Consider the following 18829-nt stretch of genomic DNA (forward strand, 5'->3'; position numbering starts at 1 on the left):
GTGGCGAGTGCCAGAGCGCATGGAAACACCATTTACCTTCCCACTGGAGCGGTACCTATTTATCTACTCGTACTGGTGTGCTTTCGAACTGCTAGGTTGGCAGGAGCAGGGACCGAGTGACGTGAGCTCACTGCATCACAGGGATTCAAACTGCCGACCTTCTGATCAGCAAGTCCAAGAGGCTCAGTGGTTTAGACCAGGGGTCAGCAAACCTTTTCAGCAGGGGGCCAGTCTATTGTCCCTGAGACTTTGTGGGGGGCCGGACTATTTTTTTTTGGGGGGGGGGAGGGGAAATGAACAAATTCCTATGTCCCACAAATAACCCAGAGATGCATTTTAAATAAAAGGACATATTCTACTCATGTAAAAACACGCTGATTCCCAGACCGTCCACAGGCTGGACTTAGAAGGTGATTGGGCCAGATCCAGCCCATGGCCTTAGGTTGCCTACCCATGGTTTGACCACAGCACCACCCGCTCACAAACAGCTGGGCTGAATGCCAGAGGTGCCCCCAAACCTCTCCCTTGCCAGGGGTCCTTGCAGGCACTGAAGGAAAGCTGTCTTCCCCCTCGCAGGATCATGCCCAGGGGGCAGGCAGCAACACACACAGACCCATAACCAGGACCCCACTTCACTCACAGGCCTTTCGGTCCCAGGTCCGGGATGAAGGAGAGCGAACTCACATCCAGGAACTCTGTCTGCCCGAGAGAAGGAAATTGAAAGAAGCATCTGTCAGCGCCAGGAGTGACATTTCAGGGGGTTGGGCTGGATGACCCCCAGGACCCTTCCGCCTGCACGTTTCTACAAAGAAGGCGACTGGCGTATCGGGTGAATGCGCAGCTCCGGGAGGCGAGCAGAGGGAAAGGGAGAGCCCAGGGGAAGGGCCCCTCTGCCTCCCAAGAGAAAACAGGGCACCCTCCCTCCTGGCACGGGCGGGTGGCAGAGAAAAGGGGCCTCACCATGGCATGGTAGTCGCGGTAGACACTCATCTCCAGCAAAGTGTTGAGGTAATTCTCCAGCTGCTTCTGCAAGGGACAAGCAAGAAAACACTTGGGTTGTTTGGGATATCGCAAACCCAGCTCACCCCCTTAGCAGCCATGGCGGCGCTTTCCTCCTCTTTCTTTCCACTGTTTGCAAACTAAGGGCCTTGGAGTTAATTGGAAAGCTCTCAAGCGCATTGAAGGGCATTGTGCAGCGAATCCCAGAGCTGGCAAGCAGGTGGCGCTGCTGCTTTGCTTTCCTGCTCCACTGAACATACTTCTTTCTCTCCGCTCCTCCTTCGACACGATATGATATGATACGATACTCTTTATTGTCATTGTCCCATACAGAACAACGAAATTGAAAAAAATCTACATCAGACATTCAAAAACCAACAAGCCTGCTATCCCAGCCTGGTTAGCCCCCTAAAAACTCTGATACCCCATAATTAAATACAATATACTCCTATAGAGACTACCTTAAAGGAAAAGGGACCCCTGACCATTAGGTCCAGTCGTGACCAACTCTGGGGTTGCGGTGCTCATCTCGCTTTACTGGCCGAGGGAGCTGGTGTACAGCTTCCGGGTCATGTGGCCAGCAGGACTAAGCCGCTTCTGGCGAATGAGAGCAGCTCACAGAACCAGATGTCAAGGAAATAAACACCTACCTGACTTTTAGAAGACAACTGAAGGCAGCCCTGTTTAGGGAAGCTTTTAATGTTTGATGTTTTATTGCCTAGCTGGGGAAACCTAGCCAGATGGGTGGGGTATGTATGTAAAGGTAAAGGGACCCCTGACCGTTAGGTCCAGTCATGGCCGACTCTGGGGTTGCGGGGCTCATCTCGCTTTACTGGCCGAGGGAGCCGCCGTCCAGCTTCCGGTTCATGTGGCCAGCATGACTAAGCTGCTTCTGGCAAACCAGAGCAGTGCACGGAAACACCGTTTACCTTCCCGCCGGAGCGGTACCTATTTATCTACTTGCACTTTGACGTGCTTTCGAACTGCTAGGTTGGCAGGAGCAGGAACCGAGTAAGGGGAGCTCACCCCATCGCGGGGATTTGAACCACTGACCTTCCGATCGGCAAGCCCTGGGCTCTGTGGTTTAACCCACAGCGCCACCCGCGTCCAGAGAGTACCTTACACTGCGATTAAAACCAGAATCGCGTTTGGATAGAAACTGTTTCTCAGGCGGCTAGTCCTGGTCTTTATAACCCTGGACCTTCTTCCAGAAGTCAGAAGCTGAAAGAGATCGTTTCCGGGGTGCGCACTATCCTGCGCTATCTCTGCCGCTTTCTTACGGCACCTGGAAGCGTAGATTTGATCCAAGGTGGGAAGAGGGCACCCAATTATTTTCTCCACAGTCTTTACAACCCTGGACAGCATTTTTTTCCCCCGACGGTGCAACTCCCAAACCACATACACACAGACCATAAGTTAATACGCTCTCCACAGTGCAATGGTAAAATGCCACCAACAGGTCCTTTGAGAGACTGTGCTCTCTTCATTAGGTCTCTGCTGTTTTCTCCCCAGGTTAGGTCATCTCTCAACTCCATTCCCAGAAATCGAAACACCGAGACCTGTTCCACACACTTCCCCTCAATAATGAGTGGCTGAATATTCAATTTACGTTTCCTAGAGTCCACAATAATCTCTCTTGTTTTCTTTAGGTTAAGGAGTAAGTTGTTTTTCCTGCACCACTCCCCCCACAACTGCTCAACTTCCTTCCTATAGGCCGCCTCCCCCTCTCCAGCCCCACATGCACCCAGACCCACGGCGTGGCCACAAACCTGCTTGCTGGACGGGCGCCGGGACACCTCCCCGCCGTGGGGCAGAGAGGGCAGCCCCAGGACGGTTCCGTCGGACCGAGAACCCAGGGCGGCAAACCTGGGCGGGGGAGAGAGATAGGAGACAAATGTGGGAAACCGGTAATCAGGATTTGAACACAAGACCTGCTCTCCAGCAGTTGGGATTCAGCAACATTTGCAGCTGTGGCAGAGCGTAGCCCCGGGAGCTGGCAGCCATTGCTAGCCTCCTCCTCCTCCTCCTCCCAGAATCTGCCTCAAATCTTGGAAGCCATCCAAGTTGGAGACCTTCTTGTGGCAGAGAGTTCCACAGTCTAACTCAGCTCAACCTTCTCCGCTGCCTGACGAAGGACTCTGGGGCTGCCGGAGAGAGGTGGCCGCTGCTCAGCGTCCCCTTGGTTCTCCTTGGAGGAAGGAAAGCCCCTCTGGCAACGGGGAATTTTGCTTTTCGTAGAATAATCATAATCATAATCATAATCATAATCATAATCATAATGATTTATTATTTTTACCCTGCCCATCTGGCTGGGTTTCTCCAGCCACTCTGGGCAGCTTCCAACTGACTATTAAAAACAATGCAGCGTCAGACATTAAAAACTTCCCTAAACGGGGCCGCCTTTAGTTGTCTTAGTAAATAAATAAATAATAATAATAATAATAGAAGAAAGGAGGTCCAGTCCTTTTTGAAAGCCATCCTGTTTGAGGGCCAACTCTGCCTCCTGCACTCCTTCCTCCTTCCTTCCTTCCTTCCTTCCTTCCTTCCTTCCTTCCTTCCTTCCTTCCTGTTATGTTTGCACTTTGGTTTGCAAATTAATAGCAGTAATAAACATTTATGCGTGCAATTAAACAACCACAACTGTGGAATCCACCGTTTTGACACGCCCATCACCCGAGACAAATCCTGAGCTCGAGTCTCTCACATCCTTTTCCTGCGACTGAATATCCCCGCTGAAAAAAACACCCGTTTGCCCCCCCCCCTCAGCTTGGGCTACTGAGAAAGATCACTTGGCTAACAAGTCCAGCCACAACAGGCTTGGACACACAGACAGAGACAGCAGATCCACTAAGCCTGTTTCCAACTGCGGTTCCTGGACAGGGAAAGCTCAGTTCCTAAAATCCAAACTTTGTAGAGTTAAGGGACCCGAGGGTCATCTAGTCCAATCCCCTGAAATGCGTCGGTGACTTCAAGGCTGCACTACTGCAATGCACTCTCTGTGGGGCTTCCCTTGCTCTTGCTGACCCCAACCAGTCAGAATTGGCACTATATAAATTCAATAAATAAATAAATATACAGGTGCCACACAAGACCCGTTCCGCCTTTCTAAGAACCTGTGTGGCAGCGCCTGACCTTTGGAACTCCCTGCCACTTGAGACCCAGCCCTGTTCTGTTTTCCCCGCGCCTGCTACAAACATCCCTTGTTGACACAACGCCTGCCCAGACACGCAGGCTGCCAGGGTACATTTTAATCTGCTTTTCCTTTATTGCTGATTTTATCTTTTGAATGCTGCTGTTACTGATAACATTATCGTTTTGTAAATTGTTCTGATGGTTTTGGGGGGGGAACAACAAACGAGCGAGCGAGCGAGCGAGCGCAGTGTGTGATTTATGGAATAAGTAGATAAATGAAATTAAAAACCCCTCGACTGTGCAGGTTCTCTCCTCACCGTGTCAGAGGCAGGAAACTCATCAGGATCCGGTGCCTCATGAGATCCCTATGTAATTCCTGGAAGTGCTTGAATTTCTTCTTCATCGTCCAGGTGAATTCGCCGTGCGTCAGGCGCAAGGAGTACACGGTGTTTGGCCGCACCTGCCCAGGAGAGAGAAAAAAAGACACTCACGGAACTGAGAAATTGAAGAGTGACTAGTGGGGTGCCACAGGGTTCTGTCTTGGGCCCGGTCTTATTCAACATCTTTATCAATGACTTGGATGATGGACTCAAGGGCATCCTGATCAAATTTGCAGATGGCACCAAACTGGGAGGGGTGGCTAACACCCCAGAGGACAGGATCACACTTCAAAACGACCTTCACAGATTAGAGAACTGGGCCAAAACAAACAAGATGAATTTTAACAGGGAGAAATGTAAAGTATTGCACTTGGGCAAAAAAAATGAGAGGCACAAATACAAGATGGGTGACACCTGGCTTGAGAGCAGTACATGTGAAAAGGATCTAGGAGTCTTGGTTGACCACAAACTTGACATGAGCCAACAGTGTGACGCGGCAGCTAAAAAAGCCAATGCAATTCTGGGCTGCATCAATAGGAGTATTGCATCTAGATCAAGGGAAGTAATAGTGCCACTGTATTCTGCTCTGGTCAGACCTCACCTGGAGTACTGTGTCCAGTTCTGGGCACCACAGTTCAAGAAGGACACGGACAAACTGGAACGTGTCCAGAGGAGGGCAACCAAAATGGTCAAAGGCCTGGAAACGATGCCTTATGAGGAACGGCTAAGGGAGCTGGGCATGTTTAGCCTGGAGAAGAGGAGGTTAAGGGGTGATATGATAGCCATGTTCAAATATATAAAAGGATGTCACATAGAGGAGGGAGAAAGGTTGTTTTCTGCTGCTCCAGAGAAGCGGACACGGAGCAATGGTTCCAAACTACAAGAAAGAAGATTCCACCTAAACATTAGGAAGAACTTCCTGACAGTAAGAGCTGTTTGACAGTGGAATTTGCTGCCAAGGAGTGTGGTGGAGTCTCCTTCTTTGGAGGTCTTTAAGCAGAGGCTTGACAACCATATGTCAGGAGTGCTCTGATGGTGTTTCCTGCTTGGCAGGGGGTTGGACTCGATGGCCCTTGTGGTCTCTTCCAACTCTAGGATTCTATGGTTCTATGAAATTGCACAAAATAAATGAAATACCATGAAAATCTCTGAAACGAGAAAGAATCGACTAGAAATATTACCTTGCGGAAATCAACTAAATCATAAAAATCAAAAAGCTTAAGGAAAAGAATTAGAAAAACCTAAAATAGAACAAAGACTTAACAGGATGCTGGCGACAAATCTCGTTTCACTGAACTATTCAGTTTCCTCAGAAGGAAATAGAAAAATCATAAACTTTAAAATTCAAACAAGGGTAGAACCCTAAAAATTCTGACGTATTACGATCCTAGCTCGACCGAGGTAAAGCAAAGTTTTAAAACTTGCTATTTAGGTTTCCAAAACTTTTTTTTTGCAAATTCAGTATTTTTGAGTCCTCAAGCCTTTATTACTGCGCTTTGCTTTGTGCAGTTTTTCAGGAGAGAGAAGCCGGCCGCTGAAATCACCACAACGAGCTCTTTGCGGGGGCCAGAAAAACTCTTCTCTCCCCCCCCCAAACCTGCACTGAAGGGGGTTGGACTAGATGGCCGCTGGAGGACCCGTTCCAGCTCTGCACTTCTATGATTCCACCAGGAATCGGGGCAATTATGATATGAAAGTCCCCCTTTGCAGGGCGGCTGCGCATCTGATATCAGGTGAGACGCTATCTTGGAAAAGGCGCAGACTGATGGGCACAAGATATAGGTCATAACATTATGCTGGAAGATTAGGAAAGGTTATGGAAAATTGATTTAAAATTTACAGATTGTTCTTTGCTGAAAGAAAATTATATGGAGATGATGTATAGAGGGTATATGACTCCTGTGCAGTTAGGAAAAATGTATAAAACCAGTTTAAATATGTGTTGGAAGTGTAAGGAAAAGGAGGGGACATTCTACCCTATGTGGTGGAAATGTAATGAAATTAAAAAGTTTTGGGAAATGATATACAATGAATTGAAGAAAATGTCCCACCTAACATTTGTTAAGGAACCTGAAGAATTTTTGTTAGGGATCGTAGGAAAATACCTGCCAAGAAAGTTCAAAAATATCTTCATGTATGCGACAACGGCGGCGAGAATCTTAATAGCAAAAGGATGGAAGAACGAGGAAACGCCGACTAAAGAACTATGGCAAGAGAAATTGATGGACTATGAAGAATTGGCAAAATTGACACATAAACTACGGGACAAGGATAACTGATTTTAAAGATGAATGGGAACCTTTTACAAAGTGAATTGGACTCCGTGGCAGGTTTTGAATAAACACTCACAAACTCTTTATTGACAATAAACAGTCAGATAAATTAAGGATCTATACAGTTTTGTAATATGCAGAGAATAGCATTTGTAGAGAAACCAGAGATTGGAACTGGGGGAAGTCGGAGGGGGCAGGGAGGGGGGTTATTTTATGGGGAGGGGGAAAATGGGGACGGGAATCAAGGATGATATGTTTTAAGATAATATGTTTCGTTTAAATTCTTAATTAAAAATATATTTTTTTAAAAAAGGAAAAGGAACAGACTGGAAGAAAATGTTTAAAATGACATTTGTGGGGGGGAAACACCATAAGCAACAAAGAAAGATGTTAAGTGACTAAGTTAATTTTATGAGAAAATTGGTTTTGGAAAACTGTTACAATGATATACACTGAAATTCAGCCAGGGGGATTTGAGGAAGTCACTTAACAATGTTACCAAGATTGGATCAAGTAAAGTTAAGATGTTTGTTTAAAAATTTAGGAAAATCAATAAAAAAAATTGGGGGGAGAAGAGAGAGAGCTGGATGGCTGCTGTAACGTTACGGAGGAATTGCGAAACGCCAGAGAGGATGCCTTGGCCAACGGGCTCAGGGCACCTTGAGAAAAAGCGGATATTGAGCTGCAAGACTTCTTATGAAATCGGGGGATTACAGTCTTCAGAGAAAAGACGGGGAGGGACGCAGAAAAGGTGCTCAGCGAGACTAAGAGTAAAAAGAAAAAGAGAAAGTGCCAAAGAAAACGGCAATTCTCTCTCACGAACCATCACCCAATGAAGCTGAACAGCGGGAGATTCGGGATATGCAAAAATAAAACCCTTCTCTCGGATAACCTGTGGAACTCCCTGCCACAGGAGGCCAACTTGGGGAGCTTGAGAAATGGATGGGAGAAATGGATGGAGGAGGAAAGGGCTCTCCGCAGACGGAGGCAGCGATGCTTTTGAATGCCGGGTTGCAGGAAACGACAGGAAGGGAGAACGTTCCTCTCGCACTCGGGTCCCGGGATGGCCATCTGGCTGGCCCCCGTGAGAACAGGAGGCTGGACCAGGGGGCCCCCCATGGGTCTCATGCAGCAGCCTGGCTCTCCTGGGGGCTTCGCCAGGGGCAAAAAACTGTCTAGCCCACCCCCCAACTATGCCTCCCCTTTCCATGCCTCCCCCCCCCCCAATTCCAAGACATTCTGTGTTCGGAAACCAAAAACAGGTGGCAGTGGCGGGGTTGGACTAAATGACCTTTGGAGGGCCCCTCTGGCACCACGATTCTACGAAAAACCATTCTTGAAGGCGTATGAGAATATCTTGCTGGATCCGGCCAAGGAGGTGAAACTGCAAGGGGGACACAAGCCCCATAGCCGCTCTCCCATCCTGCAATGGGTCAAATCTGCACGGAGCAGAAAGGGGGCTTCATTCTCATCCGCCCCCCACCCCTAAAAAGGTTCAGTTTCTCCCTTGCAATCCCCTTTATTTCATGGTGCATTCAGAGCCGGCCGGTTTGTTGTCTGCAAAACAAGTTGCCTCTGCTCAGTGTCACGAGGAGCCAGAAAAGGAGGAAGAGGAAGAGAAGGAAGAAGAAGAGGTTTTAAATTAAGTGTTTTTTAATTTGTTGTTAGCCGCCCTGATCCCGGTTTTCTGAACTGGGAAGGGCGGGGTATAAATAAAATGTTGTTGTTGTTATTATTATTATTAGAGGCCTCCCTCGCCCTCCTCAAAGGGGACCCAGCAGCCTGGCGGAGAGGCAGAGCCCGCTTGCAAAGGGCACCCGCGGAACTCCCTGCCACTTGAGGAGCTGGAAAGCGGCTTGAGCTCAGGAAGGGAGAAGCAACAGCAATCAATATTGGGGCTTAGGTAATTAAAACATACATGATATGGAACAGCTAAGGAAAAAGGAGGAAACAAGCAAACATTCGGAAAGGGTGGGTGGGAAGTCCAGAAGAAACTATGTCTACAGTATATATATATATACCGGTATATATAATTTATTTACTTATACCCCGCCCTCCCCAGCCAAGACCGGGCTCAGGGCGGCTAACACCCTGAGAAACAATTGATTGAAATACAACTTAAAAACAAGATGAAAGCATAACATTAAAATGCAGCCTCATTTCGGTAGATACAATGACAAACACAATAAAAATCACATTTTGAAAAATAATAATGGGAGAAGCAACGGCTGGTGGCAGCCGGAGCAGAAGGGGAGGCGTTGAGGAAAGGTCTGGGTGCAGGATCAGGCCACAGATCTGGGCAAAGCGCCCCACAATGGCCCAGATCCACGGCAGGCAAAGGATTTTGACATGGTAGGGTTTTGGGGGACTGTTTCTGTTTTGCTGAGAGACAACCGATCTGCAAGCATCGGAAGAGCCTTGCAGGGTCCGGCCCCATGGCCCCTCTTGGCCAGCGCTCTCACAGGAGCCAGCCAAGGGCCCATAGTGGGAAACCGGCAAGCAGACGTGGGGTTTCCAGAAACTGGCATTGAGAAGCCTCTCTGCCTCCAGTGGGAGAGAGTTCCACAGTCTAGCTGCGCACCGAAGAAGTCCTTTAATTTCTCCCTCTGCCCCAAACCCCTCCAACATTCAACTGAGTCTCTCGGTGTTAACTGATTAAGAAATCCGTGCAGCGCTTTCGGTTTTGTTGAGAAACAGCTTGTCAACAAAAGCCACACCTCATTTGCATAACGGACGTGGAGGGGGAACCTATTTGCATACTATTTGCATACTGTTGCCAGACAAGAGGAGATGCCCAGGCTCAGCCTGGCAGAGGCAAACTCTGCCTGCCAGATGTTTTGGGACTACAACTCCCATCATCCCTGACTGCTGGCCCTGTTAGCTAGGGAGGATGGGAGTTATAGTCCCAAAACAGCTGGAGGGCTGGAGTTTGCCTATGCCTGGCTCAGCCACACAACACCTGCTTTGGAAACATAGCATTGTAGAGTTGGCTGGGACCCCCAGAGGTCATCCATACCAACCCCCTGCGACAAAGGAATCTCAGCTAAAGCATCCATGACCGAGGATCACCCAAACTCTGCTTAAAAACCTCCAAGGAAGGGGAGTTTGCCGCCACCGTTTACACAGAGGGGAGTGTAATTTGAGGACCTGGGAGAGAGCCGGGTTCAGATCCCGCGACTTGACCACAAAGCTCTCACTGGACTCACCGCTCAGCCTGGCCCACCTCGCAGGGTTGTTGCTGGGATTCCTTGAGGACTAGGACCTTGGAGTGAGGTCCCACCGGGTGTGAGCTTGGGGGCCAGTCCCTGCCTCTCAGCCTAAGCTAATTGGGAGTTAAAGCGCTCACGGATTCCTAAAAAGGATTGGGGGCTGGAGCAACAGTGTGGGGTAGTGGTTAGAGTGTCGGACGAGTTCCTGGGAGAGAACAGGGTTCGAATCCCTGCACTCATCCACGAAGCCTCCTGGGTCCCCATATCCCTGGGGCCACGTCTCTGCAGCTCAGCCTGGGCCACATCGCAGGGTTGTTGCAAGGAATAAATGAGGAATGGGGAATTAAACTGGGTATAGACCACCATGAGCTCCTGGTAGGAAAATTTGGGATATCAATGCCATAAGCAAGCAAAGAGATAAAATAAAGCCACACGGCCAGCTCCTGGCTCAGTGGCCAGGGAACATTTCACAGAACCGTATAAATGTAGAGTTGGACCAGGGACCCCAAGGGGTCATGCATACCAACCCCGCTGCAACACAGGAATCCTGTTTGCGCTTGAATCCTGTTCACGGGTTCCCCACTGAGGCACCTGTGACGACAGGGTGAGGGGCTAGCTGGGCACCCCACCCTTGGGCCTGATCCTGCTGCTGCTGCTCTCTCAGTGCTTGAGAAAGGTCTTTTTTTTTTTTTTTTGCTAACTGAATTTGCAAAGAGAGGCTCCTTCCCTCCCTCTCCGGGTTCCCTTTGTCTCTTTGTAACCTGAGACTCGGAGGACACCAAAGCCCAGCTCTGACTTGTCTGCTGCAGGATCCTCCCCGGAGCAGAACCGGGAGGGGGAGGGGAGGCAGCGGCGACCCCCCCCCCTTCCCAAAAAGCAAAGGTTGCCCGGCTGGCAAAACTCGTACGTACTGTCCTGTTTTTCATTCCCAAGGGGGAAAATTAAAATAAAAGGTATATGCAACTCTGATGCGCTGAATGAGGAAGTCCAGCTTGCCTTCGGAAAATAATATACATATCATTTGACTCTGTGAATTTAATTGCTGTGATTCCCGCATCGCTTGGGGGCGGGCTAGATGAGCCTTGGGTGCCCCTTCGATTTCCGCCCCCCCCCCACTTCTCCCTTAGGCGCCCCCTTACCTTGGAACCGCTGGCATATCTCTCTGCGCTCTCCACGCGCGCAGTGACGGGGACCCCCCTAAGAAAAAGGGGTCCCTGCGACCGGAGGGGCTTCCGCTCGTAGACGGCCAGGAAGGGGCTGAGGCCACCTGGGGAGGGAGAGAGGCAGGACCGGTTAGGGGACCCCCAACTCCTGCCCCTAATTAACCCACAACCTACAAAAAAGTGGGGTGTCCCTGCGCCAACTGACCTGGCGCCTCGTTCCGGCGGAGACCATCTCTCTCGTCCTCCGCTTCCAGGTCCGAGTCGTCCAGGGTCTCCCCGCCGGGGTGGGGTCTCTCCAAGCTCAGCATGGGGCCGTCCTGCTGGGGTGCGGGAGGAGGAGGAGGAGCAAAAAGAACCCAGGAGTCCGAGCCCGCATGCCAGGGCCGGAGAGCTCCAAAAACTTCGGCACAGGAAATTCTTTCTCTCTCTCTTTCCCCGATTCCGCTGGAAATTTTTACGCACAGGCAGCAGCCGGTCTCTCCAGGCAGCCAGTTCCTGCCCCACCCTGCCTGGTCCGCCTGACTCACGCTCCGGGAAAGGGGGGGCATCCCTCCCTCCAACCCCCCCCCCCCCGGTCCCAGGCGGGTCTGAATGCCGGGCAGACGTGTTGGGCAGGTAGGGCAAGCTGGCCTCGCCCAGGGCGTCCGAGGATCCCCGCGGGGCGAGGCCAAAGGGGGTCTCCATCTCTTGGTCCAGCCTCCTGCGCCCTCCCCCAGCGGCTAAATGTCCCCAAGGACCTAGCGAGCGAGGTAGACTGCCTCTGCGCTAGGAGGCTCGATTAAGGACGCCAGAAGGGTGGGCAAGAGATGTGGGACATAATATAATGTTTGAAGATTGGGAAAGACTGTGGAAGAAAGGGGTCAAGTTCTCTGCATGTACGGTTTTAAAGGAAAATATTATGAAAATGATGTCTAGGTGGGACACGGGTGGCGCTGTGGGTTAAACCACAGAGCCTAGGACTTGCCGCTCAGAAGGTCGGCGGTTCGAATCCCCACGACGGGGTGAGCTCCCGTTGCTCGGTCCCTGCTCCTGCCAACCTAGCAGTTCAAAAGCACGTCAAAGTGCAAGTAGATAAATAGATACCACTCCAGCGGGAAGGTAAACGGCGTTTCCATGCGCTGCTCTGGTTCGCCAGAAGCGGCTTAGTCCTGCTGGCCACATGACCCGGAAACTGTACGCCGGCTCCCTCGGCCAGTAAAGCGAGATGAGAGCCGCAACCCCAGAGTCGGCCACGACTGGACCTAATGGTCAGGGGTCCCTTTGCCTTTACTAACCCCAGTAAAATTCGCAAAGATTTGTCACAACAGTGATAATCTATGCTGGAAATGCAAAGAAATAGAGGGTACCTTTTATCATATGTGGTGGAGCTGCCCCAAGGTGAAAGACTTCTGGGAGAAGATTTAGAATGAATTGAAAAAAATGTTGAAATATACGGTACATTTATTAAGAAACCAGAGGCCTTTCTTCTTGGAATAACAGGTTTGGAATTGCCCCAAAAAGATGTTAAATTATTTTTGTATGCTACAACTGCTGCTCGAATCTTATTAGCTAAGAACTGGAAAACACAAGAAGTACCAACAGTGGAAGATTGGCAGATGAAGATGATGGACTTTTCAGAGCTAGACAAAGCTTACCGGAAGAGTCCGCGACCAGAAGGAGGAGGAGTACCAGGAGGAATGGAAGACTGTTTAGTTAAATATGTTAAATTAAATTAATTGGACTGCCTGCAAGTACCAGATAGGCTTAGGATTTAAATGTGTAATGTGATGAATTAATATGTTCAAAGTTGAAATGTAAAGAAAGAAAGATGTTAAGTGAGTAAGTCAGTTTTTTAAGAACTTAGGTTTTGGAAAACCGTTAAAATGATATACAGAGAAATCCAACCAGAGGAATACGAGGAAGTCACTTAACAATGCTATGAAGTTTGGTTTAAATACGGTTGAGATGTATGTATGTCTGTTTGTTTTTGTGTTTGTTTGTTTAATTTATTTATTTTTGAAAACTAATAAATTTTTTTGAAGAAATAAAAAAGGACAGCGGAAGGGACGTGCCGCTGGAAGAGGCCAAAGGGGGTCCTCACCTTAGCCCGGCATCGTGGAATACGTCCAAGGGAAGCCCCCCCCAGGCAGAATCCGGGCGCAAGAGGAATGCTCTCCCCTCTGGCGTTCAGTAGCATTCCCTGCTTCCCCCTCCAGGAATTTGTCCTGTCCTCTTTTAAAGCGATCCAGGTGAGTGGCCGGGAGTTCCAAAGGTTAACTCAGCACCGTGCCAGGGACCCCGGAGCGCTGCTGCCTGCCTGTGCAGACATTGTGGGGCGAAATGGGCCTGGTGCAACAAGGCGGCTTTTTCCGATTCGAGAGGACTTTGCAAATCGGTGGGTGGGATATTAGAGGAAGAGGCACCATATCTGCATAATATTTGGACAGCCTTTGCTCTGTGGGGCTGGAGGAGGGGAACATGTGGGGCTGCCTTGGAGCAGTGGGGGATGAGCTCCAGTGGTTTGCCAGCTCCTAGACAAGGTTCACCAAGTCGTGTCCTGCTAACCTTCTGGCTAGACTTCTGCAAGGCACTGTGCATGGGGCTACCCTTGAAGATGGTCCTGTGAGAGTGCAAGGAAATCAAACACCAGTATTTCAGGATTCGCATTGGCTGCCTAAGACAAGGCGCTGGTGTGAGTTTGTAAACCGCTATATGATAGAGGCAGAGCGGTGCAGTGGTTAGTGTCAGGCTAGGATCGGGGAGAGATGAGGGTTCAAATCCCCTCACTTGGAAGGTTTAGAAATAAGTAAAAACTAATGGTGAGGATTTGCTGAACTAACAATTTGAATTGGAATAAAAAAAAGGGAGGTATGAGGAGGTCTGGGAAATAAGTTAAAAGAATATAAGTAATAGAAATTCTATGTGTTTTTAATTGTTTGTATTTTTGTATTTTTGTTATTTTTTCTTTTTCTTTTATATTGTATTATTTCCGGGTCGGCGCCATCGCCGAATGGCGGACTCCCTCCGAGCTCCGGAGGGAGTCGGCTGGGTAGGGGTCGGGTCCTGCCGTGCCGGCGACGCGGGGACCCTCAAAAACCATGGGCGGAGATGCCCATGGACTTGGTGACTCGGCGGGCACCGTTTGCGCCCCCCCGACCCGCGAAGGAGCCTTTTTAAAGGCTGCGGAGCGGGTGACGGGGGGGTGTGGTGCTGTGAGTCCAATGCTTCCCCTGCCCAGCGAAGCCGCATGCCATTCGGTGGAGAGCAACGACTTCTTCTTTGAAAATTTCGGATTTGGACTAAAAGGAACAACCCGTGAGTAAATTGATTGGACTTAAAAGGGAAATTTGATCTTTGAATTTGGAGCGAGCGGGGGGAGTGCAAAAAGGAAGTCCGCCCCCCCCTGTTGTAGATGGCTCAACGCAAGGATTTGACAACTAAGATCGAGAGATGAACTTGTTTACCTGAAAAAAAAATTTAACTTCACGAAGGGAAATTACAATAATTGTGCTGGAGGAGAAGACTGATTTGTGGGAACTAAAATGCAACCCCCCCGGGAACCAGGAACGATCCGCTATGAGAGACTGGTGAAGAGACACAGAAACTTTGACAGCTGTCAAAGTAGCTGTCAAAGCAGGAAAATAAAAGAGAACTTTGTTACGATGGCTTTGCTGGTTAGATTTGTTACAATTTGGACATAAATTATTGGAAATAAAGGCAACAAGTTATTTGACTTTTGGGTCTGATTTTGAAAGAAATTAAGTTACCATATTCCCTCTAGAGGGAGGCTGGGACATTGCAACAGTAGCAGCAAGTGGAAAAATACTATGAATTTGAGCAGGATCTGTTATCTCTTGGGAAAGCTGCAAAAACGAAGCATTATTTTGTCTACAGAGGTTTCTATACTAAAGGAGACAATGGATTTATCTATTGAAGAAAGGAAGGGACTTGACGCAAGTTATGTTCCTGAATAACAAAAGCCTCTGTGGAGAACAAGAAGTTTCTGAATTAGAAGGTTTCTGCAGCAGAACAGGAAAAAGCAACCTGAGGAATAAGAGCTGGACCAAATTTGAAGCCGGAGTATTTGGAACATCCAGACTTTAAAAGGACCAAGAAATAGAATTTAAGTTAGACTCTTAAACATAGAGGTCTGGATGGAAGAACAATGACTTTTTCTGAGAGTTTTTTCGAGATTGGACTTTCTGAAATTAAAAGCTATCAAAAGACGGCAAAGTGGAGTTGAGATATAGACGTGGATACACCAGGCTGGCAGTAGACAATGGATGAACTTTGGGGATTGGAACCGGGGAATGGGGGGGGGGGAGAGATTTGGAATCCAAAGGCTGTAAAATTATATATTATTTCTTTCTTTTCTTTTTTCATGTTTGTTGTTTGAAAATAGGGGAATTCGTGGAAGGGAAATGGGGTCGATCTTAGGGAATTATATAAAATATAAGGAGAAATGGTTCATTAAGATAAATAAGATAAATTAATTTGGAATAAATGGGTTATTTAAAATTACAAATAAGGTTTTAAAATTTGGGGTAAGAATCTGTGGAATCAATTTAAGGGAAATGGAATACAAGAGGGGGAGGGGGGGGGAGTCCGGGAAAGATGCCACTGAAACCAAGTGTAAATCATATCTGTTTTTTCTTTCTTTCTTGCTATCTTTCCTTTTTATTCTGGAAAATTTTTAATAAATATTGTTAAAAAAATATATATATTGTATTATTTCTGAAAATTTTAATAAATATTCTATAAAAAAAACAAAAAGAAATCCCCTCACTTGGCAGCGTTTGGGGCGAGTCCCTGCCTTCTCTCAGCCTGACCTACCCAACAGGGCTGTTGTAGGGCATCACCTGAGATGGGGGGCGGAGAAGGAAGGTGCGATAATGCAATTAAACGAATGAACGAAGGACCTGGGACCCAAATCTACAATCTCCCAATGATCAGCCTACTTGGCCCCCCAAAATCCTCTTGCAGAAGGCCAAATAATATGCCCCAAATCCTTTCACTGCAGTAAAGTGCTTTGCTTTAAGAGCAACCCAACGGTTTGGGTCTTTTGCGGGAATATTTTGGGGCTTGGTTTTGCTGCCGTGCTAAACTCCCACTGGCCAGGAATTCTATGGGGTGAAGGGCAGCCGGGAGTGGCAGCCCCTCGGAGGGGGAAAGAGGAAGGCCAGGGGAGAGGGTCTCAACTCTGCATGGCGTCTGCTCTCACCCTCTCTATAAGGGTCGCAGAATTTTGCATTGGGACCCCGCAGGGTCATCTAGTCCAACCCCCTTTAATGCATTGCACCCAGCTTGATCTTCTGCCCCACCTCCACCCCCAAATTGGGACTTCAGCCGGGCAACCTCAGGAGCGTGCAAGCCCAGCCGAAACGCCACCTGCCTGCACCCTGGGTTGGCACTGTGCCCCCCAAGCGAGGCATCCCCACACCGGAAGGCCAAAAGAGGATTTCCCCCCTCTTGACTTGAACTGAAACTGGGAATCCCAGAATTACAACAGCCCCAGGCAGGGGTTCCTCTTTTGCAGGGGTCAGCAAACTTTTCCAGCAGGGGGCCGGTCCACTGTCCCACAGACCTTGTGGGGGCCGGACTATATTTTGAAGAAGAAAATAAATGAACGAATTCCTATGCCCCACAAATAACCCAGAGATGCATTTTAATTACAAAGCACACATTCTACTCATGTAAAAACACGCTGATTCCTGGACCATCCGTGGGCCGGATTGAGAAGGCGATTGGGCTGGATCCGGCCCCCGGGCCTTAGTTTGCCTACCCCTGCTCTTTTGCCTCTGGGCCTTGCCTGGAGGATGTGGGTCTCTTCCAGGCCCAGAAAAGGAGAAAAGGAGATTCCTGCATTTCAGGGAGGGTTGGACTAGATGACCGCTAGGGGTCCCCCTTCCAGCTCTACCATTCGAAGACTCTGTGGCCTCGGAAGGGGATGGGCTTTCCTTTTCGTTGGAGGTTTTAAAAGAGAGTTCGGGTGGGATTCTTTTGCTGAGATCGTCCAGTGATCTATTGGTAGATCACTGGACGCTGTGGTAGATCACTGCCCCCCCCCAAAGAAGCTCACCAAGTTTGGCTCCCCCCCCAAAAAATTTTTTTTGCCCTGCACCCCAAAAAATGTGATTTCCCCCCTAAAAAAACACACTCAATAACTTTGACCTGAACCCCAAAAAAGGGGAGTAGATCACTGCAGTTTTTAACTCTGTGAGTAGATCACAGTCTCTTGGGAGTTGGCCACCCCTAGATGAACCCTGGGAGTCCCTGCCAGAGAGTGCAAAGCCACCTGCCTCACCCCAAAACTTGAACCACTCTGGATCATAGGCCCCCAAATGCAGGAAACCGAAAGGGATCTCATAGGCTCGTTGGGGGATCCCCAAGCCCTGACTCTGCAAGTCCAGTTGTGAAACTTCATTAAGGTCCAACAGAACTGCTGAAAGCCAAAAAGGAGCCCAGGACTTCCGAAACCTCAGCTGTTTCTATCCTATTTGCAGGCGGGTTGGGCTAGATGACCGCTGGAGGGTCCCTTCTGTCTCTACAGTTCTACGATTCCTGCAACAATGACTCAGAGCTATGCTCTCGGTCTACTCGGAAGTAGGCAGCGAGGGTGGTCTGCTTCCAGCTCCAACAGCAGCTCAGGTAGCTGCCCTGGGGCTCTGACTAGAGAGGCAGCGTGGTGCAGTGGTTAGAGCTAGCCTCTGAGAGAGTCCAGGGGGGAGTTTGGGGGCCAGTCCCTGCCTCTTTCAATCTAACCTTCCTTGCACGAGGGGAGGGGGCAAAATGGGCAATAGATCAGCGGTCAGTAAACTTTTTCAGCAGGGGGCCGGTCCACCCTCCCTCAGACCTTGTGGGGGCCGGACTATATTTTTTTTTTTGGGGGGGGGGGAATGAACAAATTCCTATGCCCCGCAAATAACCCAGAGATGCATTTTAAATACAAAGCACACATTCTACTCATGTGAAAACATGCTGATTCCTGGACCCTCCGCGGGCCGGATTGAGAAGGCGATTGGGCCAGATCCGGCCCCTGGGACCTTAGGTTGCCGACCCTCGCAATAGATCAATAAATGAATAGCCCAGGACTCCAGGGATGGATCAAAAGACTCAGGACCACACCCCCCCCCGAAAAAAAGCAGCAGGAAGCTTTGGCCCCCAGTTAGACACGTGTCTCTGAGCGGCGTGGGGACGCCCCAAAGCCCTGCAAAGGGGGCGAAACCAGACCCGTCCCGTCCCTTCCTCCCCACCTGGCTGGAGATCCGGCACCTATTCGCTCGCCCACATTCCTGGGGCGCAGAGAGAGAGAGAGAGAGGAGACGCCCCCACCTCGCTCCTCCCCAGAAAAAGAACCCAGGCGTCCGGGCCCCTGCCCCACCATGCACGGTGCTTCCCCCCCAAAAAAAAACCCGGCCCCAGTTTCCGAGGAGGAGGAGGAGGAGGAGAAGGAAGTACCGCCCCCCCCAGCTTGCCAAATTCCTCCCCGAGTAGCGGAGATTTTGAGTCATAAGGGGGGGGGGCAAGAGAAAGGGGCGGGGCCTCGGGATTTTCCTGGGTGGGGAGGGGGGTCTTTCCGAAGCTGGAGCCCTTCTGATCTGCAAGGGGGGGGCGATGCTGGGATTTTCCGTGGGGAGGGAAGGAGGAGCGCAGGACCTGGTGGAAATTTACAGATGGGGAGGGAGGCCAGGTTG

At 49.5% G+C, this 18829-nt stretch overlaps 1 protein-coding gene across 1 annotated transcript in view; it reads right to left on the reverse strand.

Annotated features, from left to right (window-relative positions):
* PLD2 (phospholipase D2) overlaps window positions 1-11720 on the reverse strand; it is a 34399-nt gene extending 22679 nt beyond the window's left edge. Inside the window, exons 1-6 of the mRNA XM_079951778.1 lie at window positions 11362-11720; window positions 11133-11260; window positions 4449-4591; window positions 2769-2865; window positions 961-1026; window positions 641-699 (exon numbers count right to left, since the gene is read on the reverse strand). Of these exons, the coding sequence (XP_079807904.1) occupies window positions 641-699; window positions 961-1026; window positions 2769-2865; window positions 4449-4591; window positions 11133-11260; window positions 11362-11704 (836 nt within the window). The 5' untranslated portion in view covers window positions 11705-11720. The remainder of the gene's footprint in view (window positions 1-640; window positions 700-960; window positions 1027-2768; window positions 2866-4448; window positions 4592-11132; window positions 11261-11361) is intronic.
* Between the last annotated feature and the right edge of the window lie 7109 nt (window positions 11721-18829).

Source organism: Podarcis cretensis (assembly GCF_951804945.1).
Source record: "Podarcis cretensis genome assembly, chromosome: 13".
Lineage (NCBI taxonomy): Eukaryota > Metazoa > Chordata > Lepidosauria > Squamata > Lacertidae > Podarcis > Podarcis cretensis.